This window comes from Mustelus asterias, chromosome 11 (assembly GCF_964213995.1).
Source record: "Mustelus asterias chromosome 11, sMusAst1.hap1.1, whole genome shotgun sequence".
In the NCBI taxonomy this organism is placed as follows: Eukaryota; Metazoa; Chordata; class Chondrichthyes; order Carcharhiniformes; family Triakidae; genus Mustelus; species Mustelus asterias.
This window is the reverse complement of record NC_135811.1, coordinates 50,891,719-50,911,885: the sequence shown is the minus strand read 5'-3', so window position 1 is coordinate 50,911,885 and position 20,167 is coordinate 50,891,719. Positions and strand designations below refer to the sequence as shown.

The following is a 20,167-nucleotide window of genomic DNA, read 5'->3' as shown; positions in this document are numbered from 1 at the left end:
CATGGAGTGAATCCAATTGGTTGAAAACTGACACCCGTGATGTTGGGGACCTCCAGAGAAGGCCCTTCACGATGGTCTGGCTGGTTATAAGCAATGCTGGCAACTGACCTCTCCCAATTTTAGTTCACCTGCTCAGGCATGCAGACACTCAGAAATGTGTTTCGCACTGATCTGCACACTGCAATCATGTGGGTCAGAAAGTAGCAGGTCTGCGGGCAGCCTGTAGTGCAACATACAAGCATGGCCTAATTGCACGTTGTAAACCCCTTACCAGAAAGTTGAGAGCTCAAGTGGTGCGACAGACCTGTCCACATAATCTCAAGGAACACTGCAATGAAAGTGATCATTGCATTTTCTGATGTTAATGTGACGTCCTGTCTGTCTGTTCAATTGGATGCTAGTATCTGAAGTAGAGCAGAAAGGTCTTCTCATGCCCTGGCCCACATTCTACCCTCAACTCACAGCATGAAAAACAGAGGATTTATTCATTTACTGTTTGTGAGACATGGCCGTACAAACTTGCTGCCAAACAGTAGCGACAACATTTCAAAAGTAATCAATTGGTTGTGATGCTTTTTTGGAATGTTCCTCCTTTATCCATGAGCAATTCCATCGGGGAATGTGCCGTTTTGTACTGTACATCCACATCTGACTAAATTAATCAACATCCATTATTTACTGTTAGTATTTGTACAACATATTACTCTTAAATATAACCAGTGCTCCACACTGAAACACAGAGGAAAATGTCTAACCTTTACAATGCCATTGATTAAGGCATTGATGGATGGTTTGATGTAGCCTTTACTTGTGATTAGGCAGAGTGTGTACTGAAAGTAGCCTGCAGGGCCTGAGTGGGTGTGAGTACCACTCAAGACAACATTGTCCTGTCTGTACAGATCCCTGTATTTGCTCTTCAGTCTTTTTAGAACCTAAAATAGACAACAGTATTCATATTAGATTAGATATGACATAACTAGCTCAAAGAAATTATATTGAGTAGCCTGTTGGTGATATATTTTTGAACCTAAAAGCAAAATAAGAGCAAACGTAATTCCTTGTTTCTGGGATTGAATTTATAAGACACTAGCATCTAGTTAATTTTAGAGTTTCCTGTAATTTTATCAATACAGAACAAATGGGCGACACAAAGAACAAAGAACAGTACAGTACAGGAAACAGGCCCTTCGGCCCTCCAAGCCTGTGCCGCTCCTTGGTCCAACTAGACCATTCGTTTGTATTCCTCCATTCCCAGACTGCTCATGTGACTATCCAGGTAAGTCTTAAACAATGCCAGCGTGTCTGCCTCCACCACTCTACTTGGCAGCGCATTCCAGGCCCCACCATTCTCTGTGTAAAAAACGCCCCTCTGATATCTGAGTTATACCTCGCCCCTCTCACCTTGAGCCCGTGACCCCTCATGATCGTCACCTCCGACCTGGGAAAAAGCTTCCCACTGTTCACCCTATCTATACCCTTCATAATTTTGTACACCTCTATTAGGTCTCCCCTCATTCTCCGTCTTTCCAGGGAGAACAAGCCCAGTTTACCCAATCTCTCCTCATAGCTAAGACCCTCCATACCAGGCAACATCCTGGTAAACCTTCTCTGCACTCTCTCGAAAGCCTCCACGTCCTTCTGGTAGTGCGGCGACCAGAACTGGACGCAGTACTCCAAATGTGGCCTAACCAGCGTTCTGTACAGCTGCAACATCAGACTCCAGCTTTTACACTCTATACCCCGTCCTATAAAGGCAAGCATACCATATGCCTTCTTCACCACCTTCTCCACCTGTGCTGCCACCTTCAAGGATTTGTGGACTTGCACACCTAGGTCCCTCTGTGTTTCTATACTCTTGATGGCTCTGCCATTTATTGTACAACTCCCCCCTACATTAGTTCTTCCAAAATGCATCACTTCGCATTTATCTGGATTAAATTCCATCTGCCATTTCTCCACCCAATTTTCCAGCCTATCTATATCCTGCTGTATTGTCCGACAATGTTCATCGCTATTCGCAAGTCCAGCCATCTTCGCGTCATCCGCAAACTTGCTGATTACACCAGTTACACCTTCTTCCAAATCATTTATATATATCACAAATAGCAGAGGTCCCAGTACAGAGCCCTGCGGAACACCACTGGTCACAGACCTCCAGCCGGAAAAAGACCCTTCGACTGCTACCCTCTGTCTCCTGTGGCCAAGCCAGTTTTCTACCCATTAAGCCACCTCTCCTTGTATCCCATGAGCCTTAACCTTCTTAACCAACCTGCCATGAGGGACTTTGTCAAATGCCTTACTGAAATCCATATAGACGACATCCACGGCCCTTCCTTTGTCAACCGTTTTTGTCACTTCCTCAAAAAATTCCACCAAATTTGTAAGGCACGACCTCCCTCTTACAAATGCACATACATCCTGTCTCTAAGAATCCTCTCCAACAACTTCCCTACCACGGACGTCAAGCTCACTGGCCTATAATTATCCGGGTTATCCCTGCTACCCTTCTTAAATAACGGTACCACATTCGCTATCCGCCAATCCTCAGGGACCTCACCTGTGTCCAATGAAGAGACAAAGATTTCCGTCAGAGGCCCAGCAATTACATCTCTTGACTCCCTGAGCAGTCTAGGATAGATGCAATCAGGCCCTGGGGATTTATCAGTTTTAATGTTACCTAAAAAACCTAACACTTCCTCCCTTGTAATGGAGATTCTCTCTAACGGGTCAACACCTCCCTCTGAGACACTCCCAGTCAACAAGTCCCTCTCCTTTGTGAATACCGATGCAAAGTATTCATTTAGGATCTCCCCTATTCCCTTGGGTTCTAAGCATAATTCCCCTCCTTTGTCCCTGAGGTGTCCGACTTTTTCCCTGACAACTCTTTTGTTCCTAACATATGAATAAAATGCCTTAGGATTCTCCTTAATCCTGTCTGCCAAGAACATTTCGTGACCTCTTTTTGCCCTTCTAACTCCCCGTTTGAGTTCTTTCCTACTCTCTCTGTATTCCTCCAGAGCTCCATCTGTTTTCAGTTGCCTGGACCTAACGTACGCCTCTCTCTTCTTTTTGATCAGATCCTCAATTTCCCTGGTTATCCATGGCTCTCGAATCCTACCTTTCCTATCCTTCCTTTTTACAGGCACATGCCTGTCCTGCAGCCTTATCAACTGTTCCTTAAAAGATTCTCACATGCCAGATGTGGACTTGCCCCCGAACAGCCTCTCCCAATCAACGGCCACCAATTCCTGCCTAATCCAGCTATAGTTAGCCTTCCCCCAATTTAGCACCCTACCCTTAGGACAACACTTGTCCTTGTCCATTACTATCCTAAAGTTAACAGAGTTGTGGTCACTATTTGCCACTGTTCCCCTACCGAAAATTTGACGACCTGACCGGGCTCATTTCCCAGAACTAGATCCAGTATAGCCCCCTCTCTAGTTGGGCTATCTACATACTGTTCCAAAGAACCTTCCAGTACACATTTTACAAATTCCTCCCCTTCCAGACCCCCAGTCCCAAGCACTTTCCAGTCTATACCAGGGAAATTGAAGTCTCCCACTACAACAACCCTATTTTTTCTGCACATATCCAGAATCTCCTGACATATCCATTCCTCCACTTCCCGTGGGCTGTTGGGTGGCCTGTAGTATACCCCCAGCAGAGTGATTGCACCTTTCCTGTTTCTGAGCTCCACCCACAGCGACTCATTATATGACCCCTCTAAATTGTCCACCCTCTGCACCGCTGTAATATGCTCCCTAACAAATACCGCTACTCCTCCACCTTTTTTAGCCCCTCCTCTGTCTCGCCTAAAACACTTATACCCCAGAATATTCAGCTGCCGGTGGCACAATGGTTAACACTGCTGCTTCACAGCTCCAGGGACCAGAGTTCAATTTCAGCCTTGGGTCACTGTCTCTGTGGAGTTTGCACTCTATCCCTGTGTCTGCGCAGAGTTTCCTTTGGGTGCTCCAGTTTCCTCCCACACTCCAGAGATGTGTAGGTTAGTGGATTGGCCATGCTAAATTGCTCCTTAGTGTCCCAAGATGTGTAGGTCAGATGGATTAGCCATGGTAAATATGTGGGGTTGCGGTGATAGGGTGGGGAGAGGGCCTGGGCAAGATACTCTGTCAGAGAGTTGGTGCAGACTCAATGGGTCAAATGGCCTCCTTTGCTCTGTAGGGATTCTATGAATGGATCACCAGAAACATATAACAGAGTATATAGATCCAGATTATAAGTGACATTGCTTGATGTAATACAACAATAGTTGAGGAAAATAGCTAAATACATACATTAACAAGCATGAAACATCGAAAATAAGGTGTAAATGCACAATGCACTCAGAGTTGCTAAGACAAGCTCAGTATTTTGCACCATGACTGTTAATGTTTAGGCAGTGACACAATAAAGACTACTTTCACACTGTTCAGCAGATAAAGGTCTATAATAGCTCTGAGGAAAAGCGCAGGAAATTCTGGGATATATTTAAAAATCCAAAGTGTGGTCCAAGATTAATATCAATGAATGCACGAACTACAGTGAAAAGATGAAGCAGATTGTTCTACCCGCTTGGCAAGATGAAAACACATGAAGCCTTTACAGTATCAATGCTAGAAACAGATAAATATCCCGTGATGGCCACATCTGAACTTGTAGAAATGCTGGGGAAAGAAATTCAACTCATTCCAGGTTCCAGCAGAAAATGGGTGGCGCAATCTGGCCAGGGCAATCAGGGAAGGGCAATTAAGGCTGGCCTAGCCAGTGACGCACAAACCGCATAAATTATTTTTTTAAAGATATGGAGCTCCACTGCCAGTCATTAGCCTGGGGCCTGATCTGTACAATACCAGTGAGTTCTGGACACCACTTGGGTGTCCCAATTAATGCAGCTTGCCAGTACTACCCTGAGAAATATTGTTTTGGAATTGTGTTCCAATTCTGAGTTGGTCATCATACTATAAGGAGGATGTGATTGCAGCAGAGAGGATGCAGAAGAGACTCACCAGGTTGTTACCTGGGCTGGAACGTTTCAGCTATGTCGGGAGGTTGGTTCAACTGGGGTTGTTTTCCTTAGGGCAGAGAAGGCTGAAGGGGGACATGATCGAGATGTACAAAATTTTGAAGACATAGATAGGGTAGGTAGAAAGAAACTTTCCCCTCAATGGAGGGGGTCAATAACCAAGGGACATGGATTTAAGGTAAGGAGCAGGAGATTTAGAGGGGATTTGAGGAAAATCTTTTTCACCCAGAGGGTGGTGGGAATCTGGTACACACTGCCTCAAATAACGGTAGAGGTGGGAACTTTCACAACATTTAAGCAGCATTTAGATGAGCACTTGAAACTCCATATCATACGAGATTACAGACCAAGTGCCGGAAAATGGGATTGAAATTGATAGATGCTTGATGGCCAGTGAAGACATGATGGGCCAAAAAGCCTCTCTGTGTTGTAAACACTATGACTCTATGGCCCATGCACTCGATCTTGGATGAGGATGGAGGCAAATTCAAAGGGGGGGGGGAGCCCAGGCCAACAGCAACCTGCAATACTCTTCTGACACTTCTGCTTCTCCTGGTACCACAGAAATTGAACATTTGAAAGGTTTGCTCACCTTTCTCTGAAAGGCCCACTAATCATTAAAGTACAGTTGAGGTCAGGTTGCAGAGGTAGAAAGGAAGCGGGAGATACTTCAGTCAAGATGGGTACAAGAGTTCATGCTTACCTCTAATCTGAGCTTCTGAGATACCATTCCAATGTCAGCACTGACAAACACAACTCTCTTGTTGCTTGGGTCTGCAACAATAAAAGCTCGACTGTATAGGCGGTTATGGAGGCCTGCAGCTGTCTGCTCCGGATTGGCATATCCCATCTACACAGTAGCAAAAGCAAGTGTTTACAGCATGAAAATCATGAGGCACTTCCCTTTGAATCACATCAGAATTATATTGATTGGCCTTTCATATTGTTAGTAGTTGTTGTTCACCTGGTGGTTCTCACTGCCAGTGCAAAAAGCTGATTCTGTCACCTGCGCTCCTGTCAAGTGTAGCAAGTCTGGTATTTACAGAACGGTTTAATTGAAGTTCAGAGAAATCTATTTCGTAAGCTGAGAGATCCTATGTATGCTTAGCCCTGTTTGCTACATTCATGCAAAGACTTCATTTTAAGATATTTCTGCCTATGCAATTACATTTAAAAGCTAGACTGTAGGAGTTAACTAACCTTGTTAAGCTTGATTACATTTTAAAACTCAGAAGGCTAAAGATTAGCTGCAAATTCACTGCAGTCCTGAGAGTACACAGCAGGCAAACAAGTTTTGATAACATCAGCTGCAAGACCCGTTTTCTCCAGACCGAGACAGACTGCAAAGGACACTCACAATAACAAGACAAGGATTAAAATATAGTTTGGAACTGCGTGATCAGTACAGGAGCGGACAGTAAAAGCCAATCTCTCCAAGTTTGCTTTTTCTTTTCTGCTTCGGTCATGTTAATTTAATTCTTTTAACTTCCGCTCAATAAAATAAATTTCAAAATTTCATATCAAGTGCTGTCCTCTCGTCTGTTCAAACGAATGAATGGACCCTACATAAGCTTTGGGAAACTTAAGAGAACCCTGTATCGGATAAGTAATACATTTTTGCCCATTGCCGATCAAGCTTCAAAGGCTCCGTGTGCATCAGCTGGGGCTATAACAGTGTGAGGTGCAATAGTGGGAGAAACACTTTTCTTCCCCCTCCTTGACATGGCTTTCAACACAACCCATACGTCTCCGACAACTGGAAGAATCGGACATGATTTGAGCTTGGAAATTGTCAGAGGAGTTGCTGGCAGGGTTTGAGTCTAAAGCAAGAGGTATTTTTATTTTAAAAGCAATACTCTCATGTGAGAAGCATGCCGATTCACACATGTGAGCATGTGTACGTTTGCAGTGTTGATTAGGTTCAAAGACTGAAAATGGAAATCTTCTGCCCAAAATGACAGGGTAATTTCACTACTTCCAAACACGGAATGACTTGTTTAAAACTGCACTCAGGCTATCCTGAAGCAGCTGAGTGCATGGTTGAAAAAGATTGTAGGAGGGAAGCAGGGAGCAAGGGTCTCAAATCAGTGGACACATTTGGTACAGAAGATCAAGAGATAAAGAGGGCAGATTCCACCTGAACAAAGCTGTCAGCAGTAACCTAGCAGCAGGAATAGAGAGAGGTGTGGATGGGAGTTTTAAACCAAATTCAGAGTATGTCAGAGACCCCCGCGCAGCAAGCATTTAAAAATAGGTACAGTGAAAGGGTGAAAGAGTCTGAAACAGTCAACCCAAATGTTTTACAGGAAAGAAATGAACCTTGACAATGTAGATAAAGAGTTGAGATGGAAGATTATGAATGAATAAAGCAAAGGCACTGAGCAGTGTTTATGTATTTATGAAGAAAATGTTAGAAATAGAGAACAAGAGACACTAATTGCAAGAGCAGGATACAATGGTTAGCACTGCTGCCTCACAGCCCCAGGCACCCGGATTCTATTTCTGGCTTGGGTCGCTGTCTGTGTGGAGTTTGCACATTCTCCCCGTGCCTGCGTGGGTTTCCTCCGGGTGCTCCAGTTTCCTCCCACAGTCCAAAGATGTGCTGGTTAGGTGCATTGGCCATGCTAAATTCTCCCCTCAGTGTACCCGAACAGGCGCCGGAGTGTGGCGACAAAGGGATTTTCACAGTTACTTCATTGCAGTGTTAATGTGAGCCTACTTATGACACTAATAAATAAACTTTAAAAAATAATATACTGTTTGTAGAAAGGTGGCAGAAACAAGACAGGACTGAACTAAACTGGCAAAATAAGTTTCAAGGGAGGGAGAGGGTGTTATGATGGCCTGGATATTTAAGGATATTGATAAAGCAATTAAAAGGATGGTTTTAAATTGATTACGCTGCTCAGATAGAGTCCATCTGTATAGAATTAACACAGTGATGGCCGGGGTATTATTTTGGAAGCAAATTTTATGGTCAAAGTAGGAAAAGTTTTTAGAATGCATCCTAGATTATTACCTTAATCACGTTATACATCTGAGAAGAAGAATACAATGTTAGATTTGATACTCAGAAAACAGGACGTACAAGAGGCCACTGGGTAGATAATTGGAGAACTAGATTCACATCGGAAATACAAAAAGGAAAAGACAAAGTCAAGATAACTCTACTGAACTGGGAATGAGTTTATTTCTGTGATGTGAAAGAGCACACTGCCCAGAATCATTGATTGGAACAAACAGCAAACCAGCAGGGGGAGGTATTTAATAACCAGATGGATATAGGGCAGGGTAAACACTTCCGAGTAATCAGTGCAGTGGATTGTCAAAAGCTGGGATTCCCTGGATAAACAGGGGGATTAGAGTAAAAAGCAGCACAATAGAGATGCAAAGTGGAGAGAGATTAGGAAAGCAAAGAGACAGCACGTGAAAATAATAGTGGGCAACAAAGGTGGGGGCGGGTGGGGAGGACAAGGGCTTTTTAAGAATACAAGTAAAAGGACATCAAAGAAGGGGTGGGACAATCTGGGGATAGTATCTAGTACTTGAGTGATGTACTTTGCCTCCATTTTCAATAGGAGTGTGGGAGTGGGTGACTGAGACAGCTACAACTTTGCCACTAATGAACATTAAGATTCAAAATGAAGTTATTTTTTAAAAATGGAAAGGAAAATCAAAATGTTATTAAACATGTGTCTTTTTCTATTAATTTATGGGATGTGGGCGTCACTGGATAAGCCAATATCTATTATCCATCTCTAATTGCTCGAGAAGGTGACGGTGAGCTACATTCTTGAAATTATTGTCCATATAGTGTAGGTAAAGCCATACAGAATCACAGTATCCCTATAGTGCAGAATGAGACCATTTGGCCCATTGAGTCTGCACTGACTCTCCAAGAGCATCTTATCCAGGCCCCTTCCCTTAACCCCATGGCTAATCCACCTAACCTGCACATCTTTGGACTGAGGGGGGGGAAAGCGGAACACCCAGAGGAAACCCACAAAGACACAAACTCAACACAGACAGTCATCCAAGGCCAGAATTGAACCTGGGTCCCTGGCACTGAGGTAGCAGCGCTAACCACTGTGCCACCGCGCTGCTAGAGATGACTGAGAGGGATTGAGGAGGAGATAGTAGAGGCAGGAATCATAAACCATAAAAATCTTCCTAAGGATGAATTGCCCCTATAGCAGCAGCAAGTGCTAAACGCCAGTTCCTGAAAGGAGAGATGGATAACCCAGGAAAATGTAGGCCCGTTCAGCTTGTCTAAGTATCGAGTAATTTCCAGACCATTATATCAGATGAAACGCAGGGCTCTGTATTGGGATCTCTGCTTTTTGTGATTTATATAAATGATCTGGAAGAAGGAGTAACTGGGGTGATCAGTAAGTTTGCGGACGACACAAAACTGGCAGGACTTGCAGATAGTGAGGAACATTGTCAGAGGCTACAGAAGGATATAGATAGGCTGGAAATTTGGGCAAAGAAATGGCAGAAGGAGTTCAATCCTGATAAATGCGAAGTGATGCATTTTGGTGGGAATAATGTAGGGAGGAGCTACACGATAAATGGAAGAACCATAAAGGGTGTAGAGACGCAGAGGGACCTGGGTGTGCAAGTCCACAGATCTTTGAAGGTGACGTCACAGGTGGAGAAGGTGGTGAAGAAGGCATATGGCATGCTTGCCTTTATAGGACGGGGCATAGAGTATAAAAGTTGGGGTCTGATGTTGCAGATGTATAGAACGTTGGTTCGGCCGCATTTGGAATACTGCGTCCAGTTCTGGTCGCCACACTACCAGAAGGATGTGGAGGCTTTGGAGAGAGTACAGAGGAGGTTTACCAGGATGTTGCCTGGTATGGAGGGGCTTGGTTATGAGGAGAGATTGGGGAAACTGGGGTTGTTCTCCTTGGAAAGACGGAGGATGAGGGGAGACTTAATAGAGGTGTATAAAATTATGAAAGGCATAGATAGGGTGAACGGTGGGAGGCTTTTCCCCGGGTCGGTGGTGACGTTCACGAGGGGTCATAGGTTCAAGGTGAAGGGGGGGAGGTTTAACACAGATATCAGAAGGACATATTTTACACAGAGGGTCGTGGGGGCCTGGAATGTGTTGCCGGGCAAGGTGGTGGAGGCGGACACACTGGGAACGTTTAAGACTTATCTAGACAGCTACATGAACGGAGTGGGAATGGAGGGATACAAAAGAGTGGTCTAGTTTGGACCAGGGAGCGGCGCGGGCTAATTGTTCTTTGTTTCTCGTTTCAAGGCTTCATTCTATGATCATCTTGCTGGTGCCAGTACAGAGCGAGACTGCGGATAGTTGGGAACCTGTCTCGGGGGCAGGGAATTCATATGGTGTTCGTGGAAGTGGAAATGAATAGGGTTGGGAAGCATTTTCCGATCAGGGCCAGTGTGATCTCCTGGACTCGTTTCGATCGCCTCAGGGGGTCGGAGAGGAATTTCCCAGATTTTTTTTTCCCCATATTGGCCCTGGGGTTTTCACTCTGGGTTTTCGCCTCTCCCTGGAGATCGCATGGTCTGGAATGGGGGGGTAGGGGTGAGCTAATAGGTTGTGATGAACAAAGCATCATAGCTGTGAGGGACAGCTCGGGGATAGGATATTAGTATGTAGATAGGCTGGAAAATTGGGCGGGGATCCTGGATTCAGGATTCAATCCTGGACCGGGGAGCGGCGCGGGCTTGGAGGGCCGAAGGGCCTGTTCCTGTGCTGTATTGTTCTTTGTTGTTGTTTGAAATTAGTGAAAATGTGGAAAGGTTTGGGCCATTCCAGTAGAGTCAGCACAGAACCGTAAAGAGTAGCCTGTGCTGGACTGGTTTACTCGAAACTTTCAAAGCAGAGTGTATAAAGCAAGTGCAATGTCTCTCTTCTTCCTGGACTTTCAGAAGGCACTTAATAAGGTACCATAAAAGCTTTAGAGGAATGTAATGACTTGGATAGAGCAATGAGAAAAGGACAAAACACAAGCCAAGAGCAGCAGGAGTTAGTGGAATATCTCAAGAAGCTGTTCCACAACGTCTTTTCTTCTGGACAAAGGATGAGGGCTTTTCTTCTCTGTTTTGGATGTAGATGCAAAAGGAATAATGGCTTGCTGATTATATTAAACTAGGGGGTGGCTAGTTGGAATGTTCCACAAAGAAGGATCCCTCACATCCTGGTGCTTATCCCAGTTCCAAGCATAGCATGTATAACATCACTCGCTCAGTTCTGTAAATGCCCCAATACATCTTTTTTTCATATATTTACTGTGTGGAGAAACCATGCATTGCCCTAATCCTTTGTCCAACATGCCCCGTGCCTCACTACACCTGCACAATCCAAGGTTTCTGGCAAGGAGTCACCCTGACCCTGCAAAAACATAATGCTAGCTAAATTTACGGAACTAAGAACTGTGAGGAAGAACGCAGGAGGATAGCAAACTTGACAGATGCTGTATCCCGTACAATCATAGAAATCATAGAAACCCTATAGTACAGAAAGAGGCCATTTGGCCCATCGAGTCTGCACCGACCACAATCCCACCCAGGCCCTACCCCCACATCCCTACATATTTACCCACTAATCCCTCTAACCTACGCATCTCAGGACACCAAGGGCAATTTTTAGCATGACCAATCAACCTAACCCGCACATCTTTGGACTGTGGGAGGAAACCGGAGCACCCGGAGGAAACCCACGCAGACATGAGGAGAATGTGCAAACTCCACACAGACAGTGACCCAAGCCGGGAATCGAACCCAGGTCCCTGGAGCTGTGAAGCAGCAGTGCTAACCACTGTGCTACCGTGCCACCCAATGCAGAGAAATATGTATAAGCTATCACTTCATTTTTTTTTTAGCCACAAAGGTTCGCCTATACACTGCCTGGTCAGAATCTTAACAGAATGAAGGGGCAGTAGGATCTGGAGGTGTGGAAACATTTGGTTTGAAAACTGGGAGTTAAGGCGGCCAGAACAATAATGAAAAACTGAGATTCTGAGTTTATACACAAACAATGAATAAAAAAACAAGGAAATAAACTAAATTTTGTATAAAGCAACTGAACAGGCCACAGTATCTCAAATAAAACAATTCTAGAGTCAAAGGGATTGTACAAGAATTTGCCGGAATGAAAGTAGGAAAGAGACAATGGCAGTGACAAAAATAAGACTTGATTTGATTTATTCTTGTCACATGTATTAATATATAGTGTAAAGTATTTTTCTTGCGTGCTATACAGACAAAGCATACTGTTCATAGAGAAGGAAACAAGAGAGTGCAGAATGTAGTGTTACAGTCAGAGCTGGGGTGTAGAGAAAGATCAACTTAATGCAAGGTAAGTCCATTCAAAAGTCTGACGGCAGCAGGGAAAAAGCTGTTCTCGAGTCGGTTGGTACATGACCTCAGACTTTTGTATCTTTTTCCTGATGGAAGAAGGTGGAATAGAGCAAGTCCGGGGTGTGTGAGGTCCTTGATTATGCTGGCTGCTTTTCCAAGGCAGCGGGAAGTGTAAACAGAATCAATGTATGGGAGGCTGGTTTTTGTGATGGACTGGGCTACATTCATGACTCTTTGTAGTTTCTTGCGGTCTTGGGCAGAGCAGGAGCCATACCAAGCGGTAATGCAACCAGAAAGAATGCTTTCTATGGTGCATCCGTAAAAGTTGGAAAGAGTTGCTGACATGCCAAATTTCCTTAGTCTTTATTGCTGGAACAGAAAAGGTTAAGTGATGGATTGCAAAGTTGAAGGGAGTGGGCTGTGGGATGGGGTGGGCAGGCAATAGAGATTTACAAAATTATAACTCAAGTTAAGAGGATAAATTGTGAAAAAATCTTTTCACAAATGTTCGACAAGGTTGTATAACCCTGGATTATCGCTGGAGCAGACCAGAATGTAGAGATGTTTCCACACTGGTGTGTTATTAGAACATACAATGCTTTATCATGTGCTGTTATTTTTTTTTTTAAATCACACGCAGCTATTGAAACTGGGACCAGAACATTATTTAAAACAAAATTGGTTAAGCATTTGGAAAGGATACGTTGAAAAATGGGAACGAATTGGGCTTATATTAGATAGTGCAAGCACTGGTGTTATGCTTGAATGGTGTCCTTCGCTCTCAAATTCTCTGACTTATGAGCAGGAAGGAAATGTACAGAATTGGAGGCAGCCTTGTGATACGAGGTGGAATTTGATTGGAAGGTAGGAGACAAAGTAGGAATAATAGGCTGATTGGTAGCATGTAATTTGCAGCATTCCTGCGGATCTGAAATGGGGCGTCAACTTTTCCACATATATAAATTAGGAGGCCATTCGGCCCACTGAGTCTGCATCGACAACAATCCCACCCAGGCCCTAACCCCATAACCTGACATATTTACTCTGCTAATTCCCCTGATGAAGGAATAAAAAATTGTATATCCATGTTTGTAGATGACACTATATAAAGACGCACAGCAAGTGTTGCAGATGGGAAGAAGATACATGCGGACATATACAAAGATTAAAGGAGTTGCCAGAACTGCCTCACAGTCAGGTAAGAGAAATCGGAGTATGTTCTATATTTGAGAAACTGGGAGTGAGGAGGAATAGCGAGATGTGGCAGGGTGGGGGCAGAATCCCCAGAAGTTATGGTTACAAAAGACAATCAAGAATGCTAAAGGAGTGTTGGGACAAATCTCAATGGGGTTTGAATACAATGGGGAGGAAGAGAGACCCCCGTTGCAAACAGCCTTCGTCAGATCCCCATCTGAAGTATTATGTTCAGTTCTGGGCACCACACTCAATCAACTGAGGATTCACTGAATTTAGAGGTCATGCAGTGCAGATATATAGCAGAACCTTGTGTTAAATTATGAAACAGATTGTATACATGTGGCTTGTAAAAGATTAAGGGTGATCTAATGTAGATATTGAAAATGAATTTTTAAAGAAAGATGCACTGGAATAGATGAAGGGAAATTATTTCCTTTGGTGAAGGAAAACAGAACAAGGTCAGTAGGGCAAGTGTTTGGTTCACCACACACCCAGGTAGCTAACCGCAGTGAGGAAGATGCCACCGTTTCCAACAGAGGAAGAGAATCACTGCGTATCATGCATGGAGCAGATTGGAGGGTACACAGATTGGACACATGGCATTGGGAGTCTGCAAGAGGTGAAAGGGAAGCCTATATTGTTATAGAATAGTTAATGTGAACAAATAGTGGTTCAAACAAACTAACATACCAAAGGTAGGTCTGCTATCGGACCAGTGCAATCAGCACGGCCAGCACCAATCTGATAATAACTTTGCAGTACTTCTGTTGGTTTTGAACCTGCAACACAAGATGAAGAATTTCAAAGGACATCATATTGGATATTAATTTCAATAAAATCTCTGAATTCTGATCAGTTTTCCAAGATGATCATGTGGTAATCCAGTACAGTGCATTTCCAGGTACCTTACAGATCTTCTGAATCGCATTTTGTCACCAATTTGTGAATACCCCCGACAGGAGAGGGAAAACTGAAAGGATAAATATTTCAGTGGTTAACTACAACTTTATACCAGACTGATTTGTGCTTCTGCCCAGAGACTCTGAACAAACTTGCTCTGATAATATTGAATTTTTACTCCTGGCTGGAGGGCCAGTCGGAGCAACTACATTCAGTGCAGAGAGACCTGCTGCTGCTGGAGGAAAAGAATGAAGAAGGGGAGGTGACCTAAGAGACCATATGAACTGAACAGGACCAAAAATATTATACTTGAGTCTCACTGTTTCACTTCACCAGCAAGGATTGTAGACAATTCTGGCATAAACAGTACTGACTGCAATCTGTAACACAGACCTTCTACAGCTCAAGGTCATTCTGGCTGCAAAAGGAAACACTAGCTAAGCTGGTCAATTTGTGGTGCATTCCTCAATGAAGCAATCATAGATGGAGCTCATATACTCAGTCACTGGCTATAATTCTCCACTTGCCCTGCTGTTATTCTTCTGGACTGACATGGGGTATAGCCAGAGGACTGTGTCATGAAGACCAAACTTACCTTGGTGGTTGAGAGCAGAGGTCAGGAACATCAAGTTCCAGTGGATCCTGGAGCTATTGCACAGATCAGGAGTGAGTGGCACATGTGCAGTTCGACATTTTCACATGTTTTGAGCCCAGCACACCAGTCCAGGAAGAGGAACAGGAACTTGGAGTGGAACGCAATTGTCGGCAAGCGTCTCAGGCAGGGGAGAGAGAGACGAGATTGAAACCCTGTGAGGTAGGCCGACATTGATAGCATCTGAATTGGAGGGACTCAGAGAGCATTCCAAGATTAGATCTTCGAAGATGGAGACTGGAATCTCTCAAGAGAGAGACAGAGTTTCAGCGAGGTTGGTTGACTCAGTGTTACTAACGTCTGGGCGGTTGTTGAGAAATCCATGGCCTCTGTCTTGGTCGGATCTGCCATTTATTGTGTAGTTAGTATGATGTGTTTGACCACAGTTTGCTTGTACACATATTAGTCCTGAATATTAGAGTATAATTTTGATATTGTAAATTCTTTTATCTTTCTGACTTTGCGCAGTGAAGTTCATTTTTGTTTGTTCAAAACCCATAGAATCTTCAGGTTCTATTCATTGAGTAAGTGTCTTAAATCTTAAACTGTGTGTATTTTAAACAAAATGTTATTGGTCTTGAACTAGATCTTGTCAACAATTTGGAGGTCTAGCTAGGATCAGAACAACTGGAAAATTGCAAATGCTACACCCTTGTTCATAAGTCCACCAACTACAGGCCAGTCAGTTTAACCTTAAAGATAGTTCAGGACAAAATTACTAGTCACTAGGGCAAATGCAGGTTGATTAAGGAGAGCCAGCATGGATTTGTGAATAGTAAATCGGGTTTAACTAACTTGCTGGAGTTTTTTGATGAACAGGGAAGGTTGACGAGAGTAATGGAGTTGATGTGATATACATGGACTTCCAGGAGCCATTTGATAAAATGCTGCACAATTGACTTGTGGGCAAAGTTAGAGCTCATGGAATGAAAAGAACAATAGCAATATGGAAACAAATTGGCTGAGTGACAGGAAACAAAGAGAAATGGTTAATGTAACGCAATAGATGTTTTCAGGCTAGCAGATGGACTGCAGTGGAGTTCAAACCCTTGCTCTTCCTGATATATATTTATGACCTTGACTTTGGTGTACTGGGCAAAGTTTCAAAATTTACAGATAATAAGAAACTTCAAAACATTGTGAACTGTGAGGCAGAGGGCTGTGGTTTTCACTAGGAATGCAGGCTTCTCCTGGTACAGGATTTAATTGACGACACCAACAGGGCTTTGAGTATTCAGGTTGCTGCAGACATGCCTTTCTTACCCCATATGTTTTATATGGAAAGAGGGGTTTCTTTCTTTACCCTTGGAGTGTGCATTCCGATCAATTAATGCTTTTGAGAGTTGAAAATAAAAGGTTATTTCTTCTCACACATTTATCCTGAATTAACATCACACACTGCATATGGATAAAAATGGTGCACTTTTACAGATTAATGTTAATCCAGTCTCTGATTTACAATTTTCTGTCTCCCTCATGGCAGGCCGGAGGCTTCTGGAATGGATTTGATGCTTGAAAGTTGAAGTGAGGGTCTCGGGTCTTGTGAAGTACTGGTTTCACTTTGAGAGGTTTCTTGTAGTGGAATATCCAGGAGGTTGGTTTGAACTTTGAAATTGGAACAGTTTAGGTACTTTGGCTACTTGACAGTTGTGTAGTTAGTTTCAGAGCCCGATTGTCAGACTGGCCGACAACTGATGGTTCTTGAAAGACAAAGACAAAGATTTCCATTACAGCTGCTGTCATGCCAGTGTTCTTTTGCAGTTTGCCCAGGTCTCTTCAGGGTCTTGAAATAATAAAGGATCTCAGTATCAAAAGTCAGTTTCGCTCACATTTTCATCAGCCATTGTCCAGCTAGAATGGTTTGAAAAATCAGACTCTGAAATTGACTACACAACCGTCAAGTAGCCAAAGTACCTAAACTGCTCCAGTTTCAAAGTTCACCTGAGAACTAACCTCCTGGATATTCCACTATAAGAAACCTCACAAATTGCTGTGAAACCAGTGCTTCACAAGGCCTGAGATCCTCACTTCAACTTTAAATGATCAAATCCATTCCAGAAGCCAACGGCCTGCCATGAGGGAGATGGGAAATTGTACATCAGAGACTGGATTAACATTAATCTGTAAAAGTGCACCATTATTATCCGTATGCAGTATGCGATGTTAATTCAGGATGAGTGCTGGAGAAGAAATAACCTTTTATTTTCAACTCACAAAAGCTTACTGCTGCATTATTTGATTGGAATGCACACTCCAAGGGTAAGAAAAGGCAAAAAAACATCAATATTCAATTGGAGATAGATGGTGGTCTTTCATAGTCATAGATGTTTACAGCATGGAAACGGGCCCTTCTGCCCAACTTGTCCATGTTGCCCTTTTTTTTTAAAACCCCTAAACTAATCCCAATTGCCCACATTTGGCCTATATTCCTCTACACCCATCTTACCCATGTAACTGTCTAAACGCTTTTTAAAAAACAAAATTGTATCCACCTCTACTCCTACCTCTGGCAGCTTGTTCCAGACACTCGCCACCCTGTGTGTGAAACAATTGCCCCTCTGGACCCTTTTGTATCTCTCCCCCCCTCACCTTAAACCTATGCCCTCTAGTTTTGGACTCCCCTACCTTTGGGAAAATATATTGACCATCTAGCTGATCTATGCCCCTCATTATTTTATAGACCTCTATATGATCACCCCTCAGCCTCCTACGCTCCAGAGGAAAAAGTCCCAGTCTATCTAGCCTCCCCTTATAACTCAATCCATCAAGTCCCGGTAGCATCCTAGTAAATCTTTTCTGCACTCTTTCTAGTTTAATAATATCCTTTCTATAATAGGGTGACCAGAACTGTACACAGTATTCTAAATATGGCCTTACCAATGTCTTGTACAACTTCAACAAGACATCCCAACTCCTGTATTCAATGTTCTGACCAATGAAACCATGCATGCCGAATGCCTTCTTCACCACTCTGTCCACCTTTGACTCCACTTTCAAGGAGCTATGAACCTGAACCCCTAGATCTCTTTGCTCTGTAACTCCCCCCAATGCCCTATCATTCTTAACTTGTGGATAACTGGTCTCGCCAGCTTTCCTCTGTTAAACTGTGAGTTTGGAGACAGAGTCTGGGAGTCCATTGACTCTGCATCTTTGACTAAGCTTCGAAGAATGGCAGCAGTAAATTCCACAGATAACATTCATCTTGGCACGTCCATTCCAAAGGGAGGCCCCCACCAATCCTTATTCAATTTGGAACTTTCCAGAAGCTTGATAGTTTGTGTTGAATAAGCAAAGGTCACCTGACCTTTTGGCAGACCACTTCAATGATTCAACAGTTTCCAGTTTAAACAAATAAAAGAAGCTTGCAAATGAGCTCAGCCCAATGCAAAGTTGGGAATCTGAATATCTTTACTGGGCAAGGCAAACTGAAGATTCCAGTGTATTCATCAACACAACGGCCTGTTTCCTGAACATACAAACATGAAATAGGAGCAGAAGTAGGCCATTCAGCCTCTCGACTCAATGCTGTCATTCAAAAAAAATCATGGCTGATCTCGGTGTTGATTTCGACATTCCCTATTTACCCCCGATTAACCTTCATAAGAACATAAGAAATAGGAGCAGGAGTAGGCCATCTAAGCCCCTCGAGCCTGCCCCGCCATTCAATAAGATCATGGCTGATCTGAAGTGGATCAGTTCCACTTACCCGCCTGATCCCCATAACCCCCAATTCCCTTACCGATCAGGAATCCATCTATCCATGATTTAAACATATTCAACGAGATAGCCTCCACCACTTCAGTGGGCAGAGAATTCCAGAGATTCACCACCCTCTGAGAGAAGAAGTTCCTCCTCAACTCTGTCCTAAACTGACGCCCCTTTATTTTGAGGCTGTGCCCTCTAGTTCTAGCTTCCTTTCTAAGTGGAAAGAATCTCTCCATCTCTACCCTATCCAGCCCCTTCATTATCTTATAGGTCTCTATAAGATCCCCCCTCAGCCTTCGAAATTCCAACGAGTACAAACCCAATCTGCTCAGTCTCTCCTCATAATCAACACCCCTCATCTCTGGTATCAACCTGGTGAACCTTCTCTGCACTCCCTCCAAGGCCAATATATCCTTCCGCAAATAAGGGGACCAATACTGCACACAGTATTCCAGCTGCGGCCTCACCAATGCCCTGTACAGATGCAGCAAGACATCTCTGCTTCTATATTCTATCCCCCTTGCGATATAGGCCAACATCCCATTTGCCTTCTTGATCACCTGTTGCACCTACAACATTCTACGGAACTAGCTTCAGAGTAAAATTCAACCAACAAACAAAAATCGATGATTTGGTCACTCATTCCTGCGTTTGTGAGATGTTGCTTTGAGTACATTGGCTTGTGTGTCCATTGATATCAGCAGTGACTGCACTTCCAAACTAATTGTTTGTGAATCACTTTGCAATGTTCTCAGGATTTGATAAGATGTTGTAGTAATGCAGGTTTGTTGTTTCTTAGACAATACAGTATTAACTATTGGTGGAATAGCTTCCTGATGCAAACATTTAGTTTTTCACTTTGTAGCACAATTTGCTGTTGGGTTTTTGCCCAGTCATGATAGTCAAAACACTTTAAGAGAATGGTTTCCCTAACCTACTTACCCACATCATTGACCAAAAAAAGAGCAATGAAGGCCACAGCCACTAATGTCATGAGTGTAAACAGCACACTCAGCACAATCTCCAGTGTTGTACATTTGGAACCCATTCCACAGATCCAACCTGATGAGAAATAAAACAATTAGATCCTATGAAGCAACCTAATCCACCCAAAAAAGGGCAATTTACATTACAACTCTGCAATGACTGATAGTGTTAGGGTGCAAATCAAAACCCCAATGTATAGTGTGAAGCCAACAATTTTTCCATTTTGGCATAAATGTGAGAATATGATGTTTCGCTCCAGGCATGATTCTACTGACAAACTAGGGAGCTGTCATCGAAACAAACTTTATCGAACAACAAAATCTAACTATAAAAAATTAATTCGCTTAACATTTAACAGT

At 43.4% G+C, this 20,167-nt stretch overlaps 1 protein-coding gene across 1 annotated transcript in view; it reads right to left on the bottom strand.

Moving 5' to 3' along the window:
• asah2 (N-acylsphingosine amidohydrolase 2) overlaps positions 1 to 19,869 on the bottom strand; it is a 95,912-nt gene extending 76,043 nt beyond the window's left edge. Inside the window, exons 1-5 of the mRNA XM_078222924.1 lie at positions 19,764 to 19,869; positions 16,748 to 16,816; positions 14,255 to 14,343; positions 5,730 to 5,876; positions 756 to 932 (exon numbers count right to left, since the gene is read on the bottom strand). Coding sequence (XP_078079050.1) covers positions 756 to 932; positions 5,730 to 5,876; positions 14,255 to 14,343; positions 16,748 to 16,816; positions 19,764 to 19,869 — 588 coding nt within the window. The remainder of the gene's footprint in view (positions 1 to 755; positions 933 to 5,729; positions 5,877 to 14,254; positions 14,344 to 16,747; positions 16,817 to 19,763) is intronic.
• Between the last annotated feature and the right edge of the window lie 298 nt (positions 19,870 to 20,167).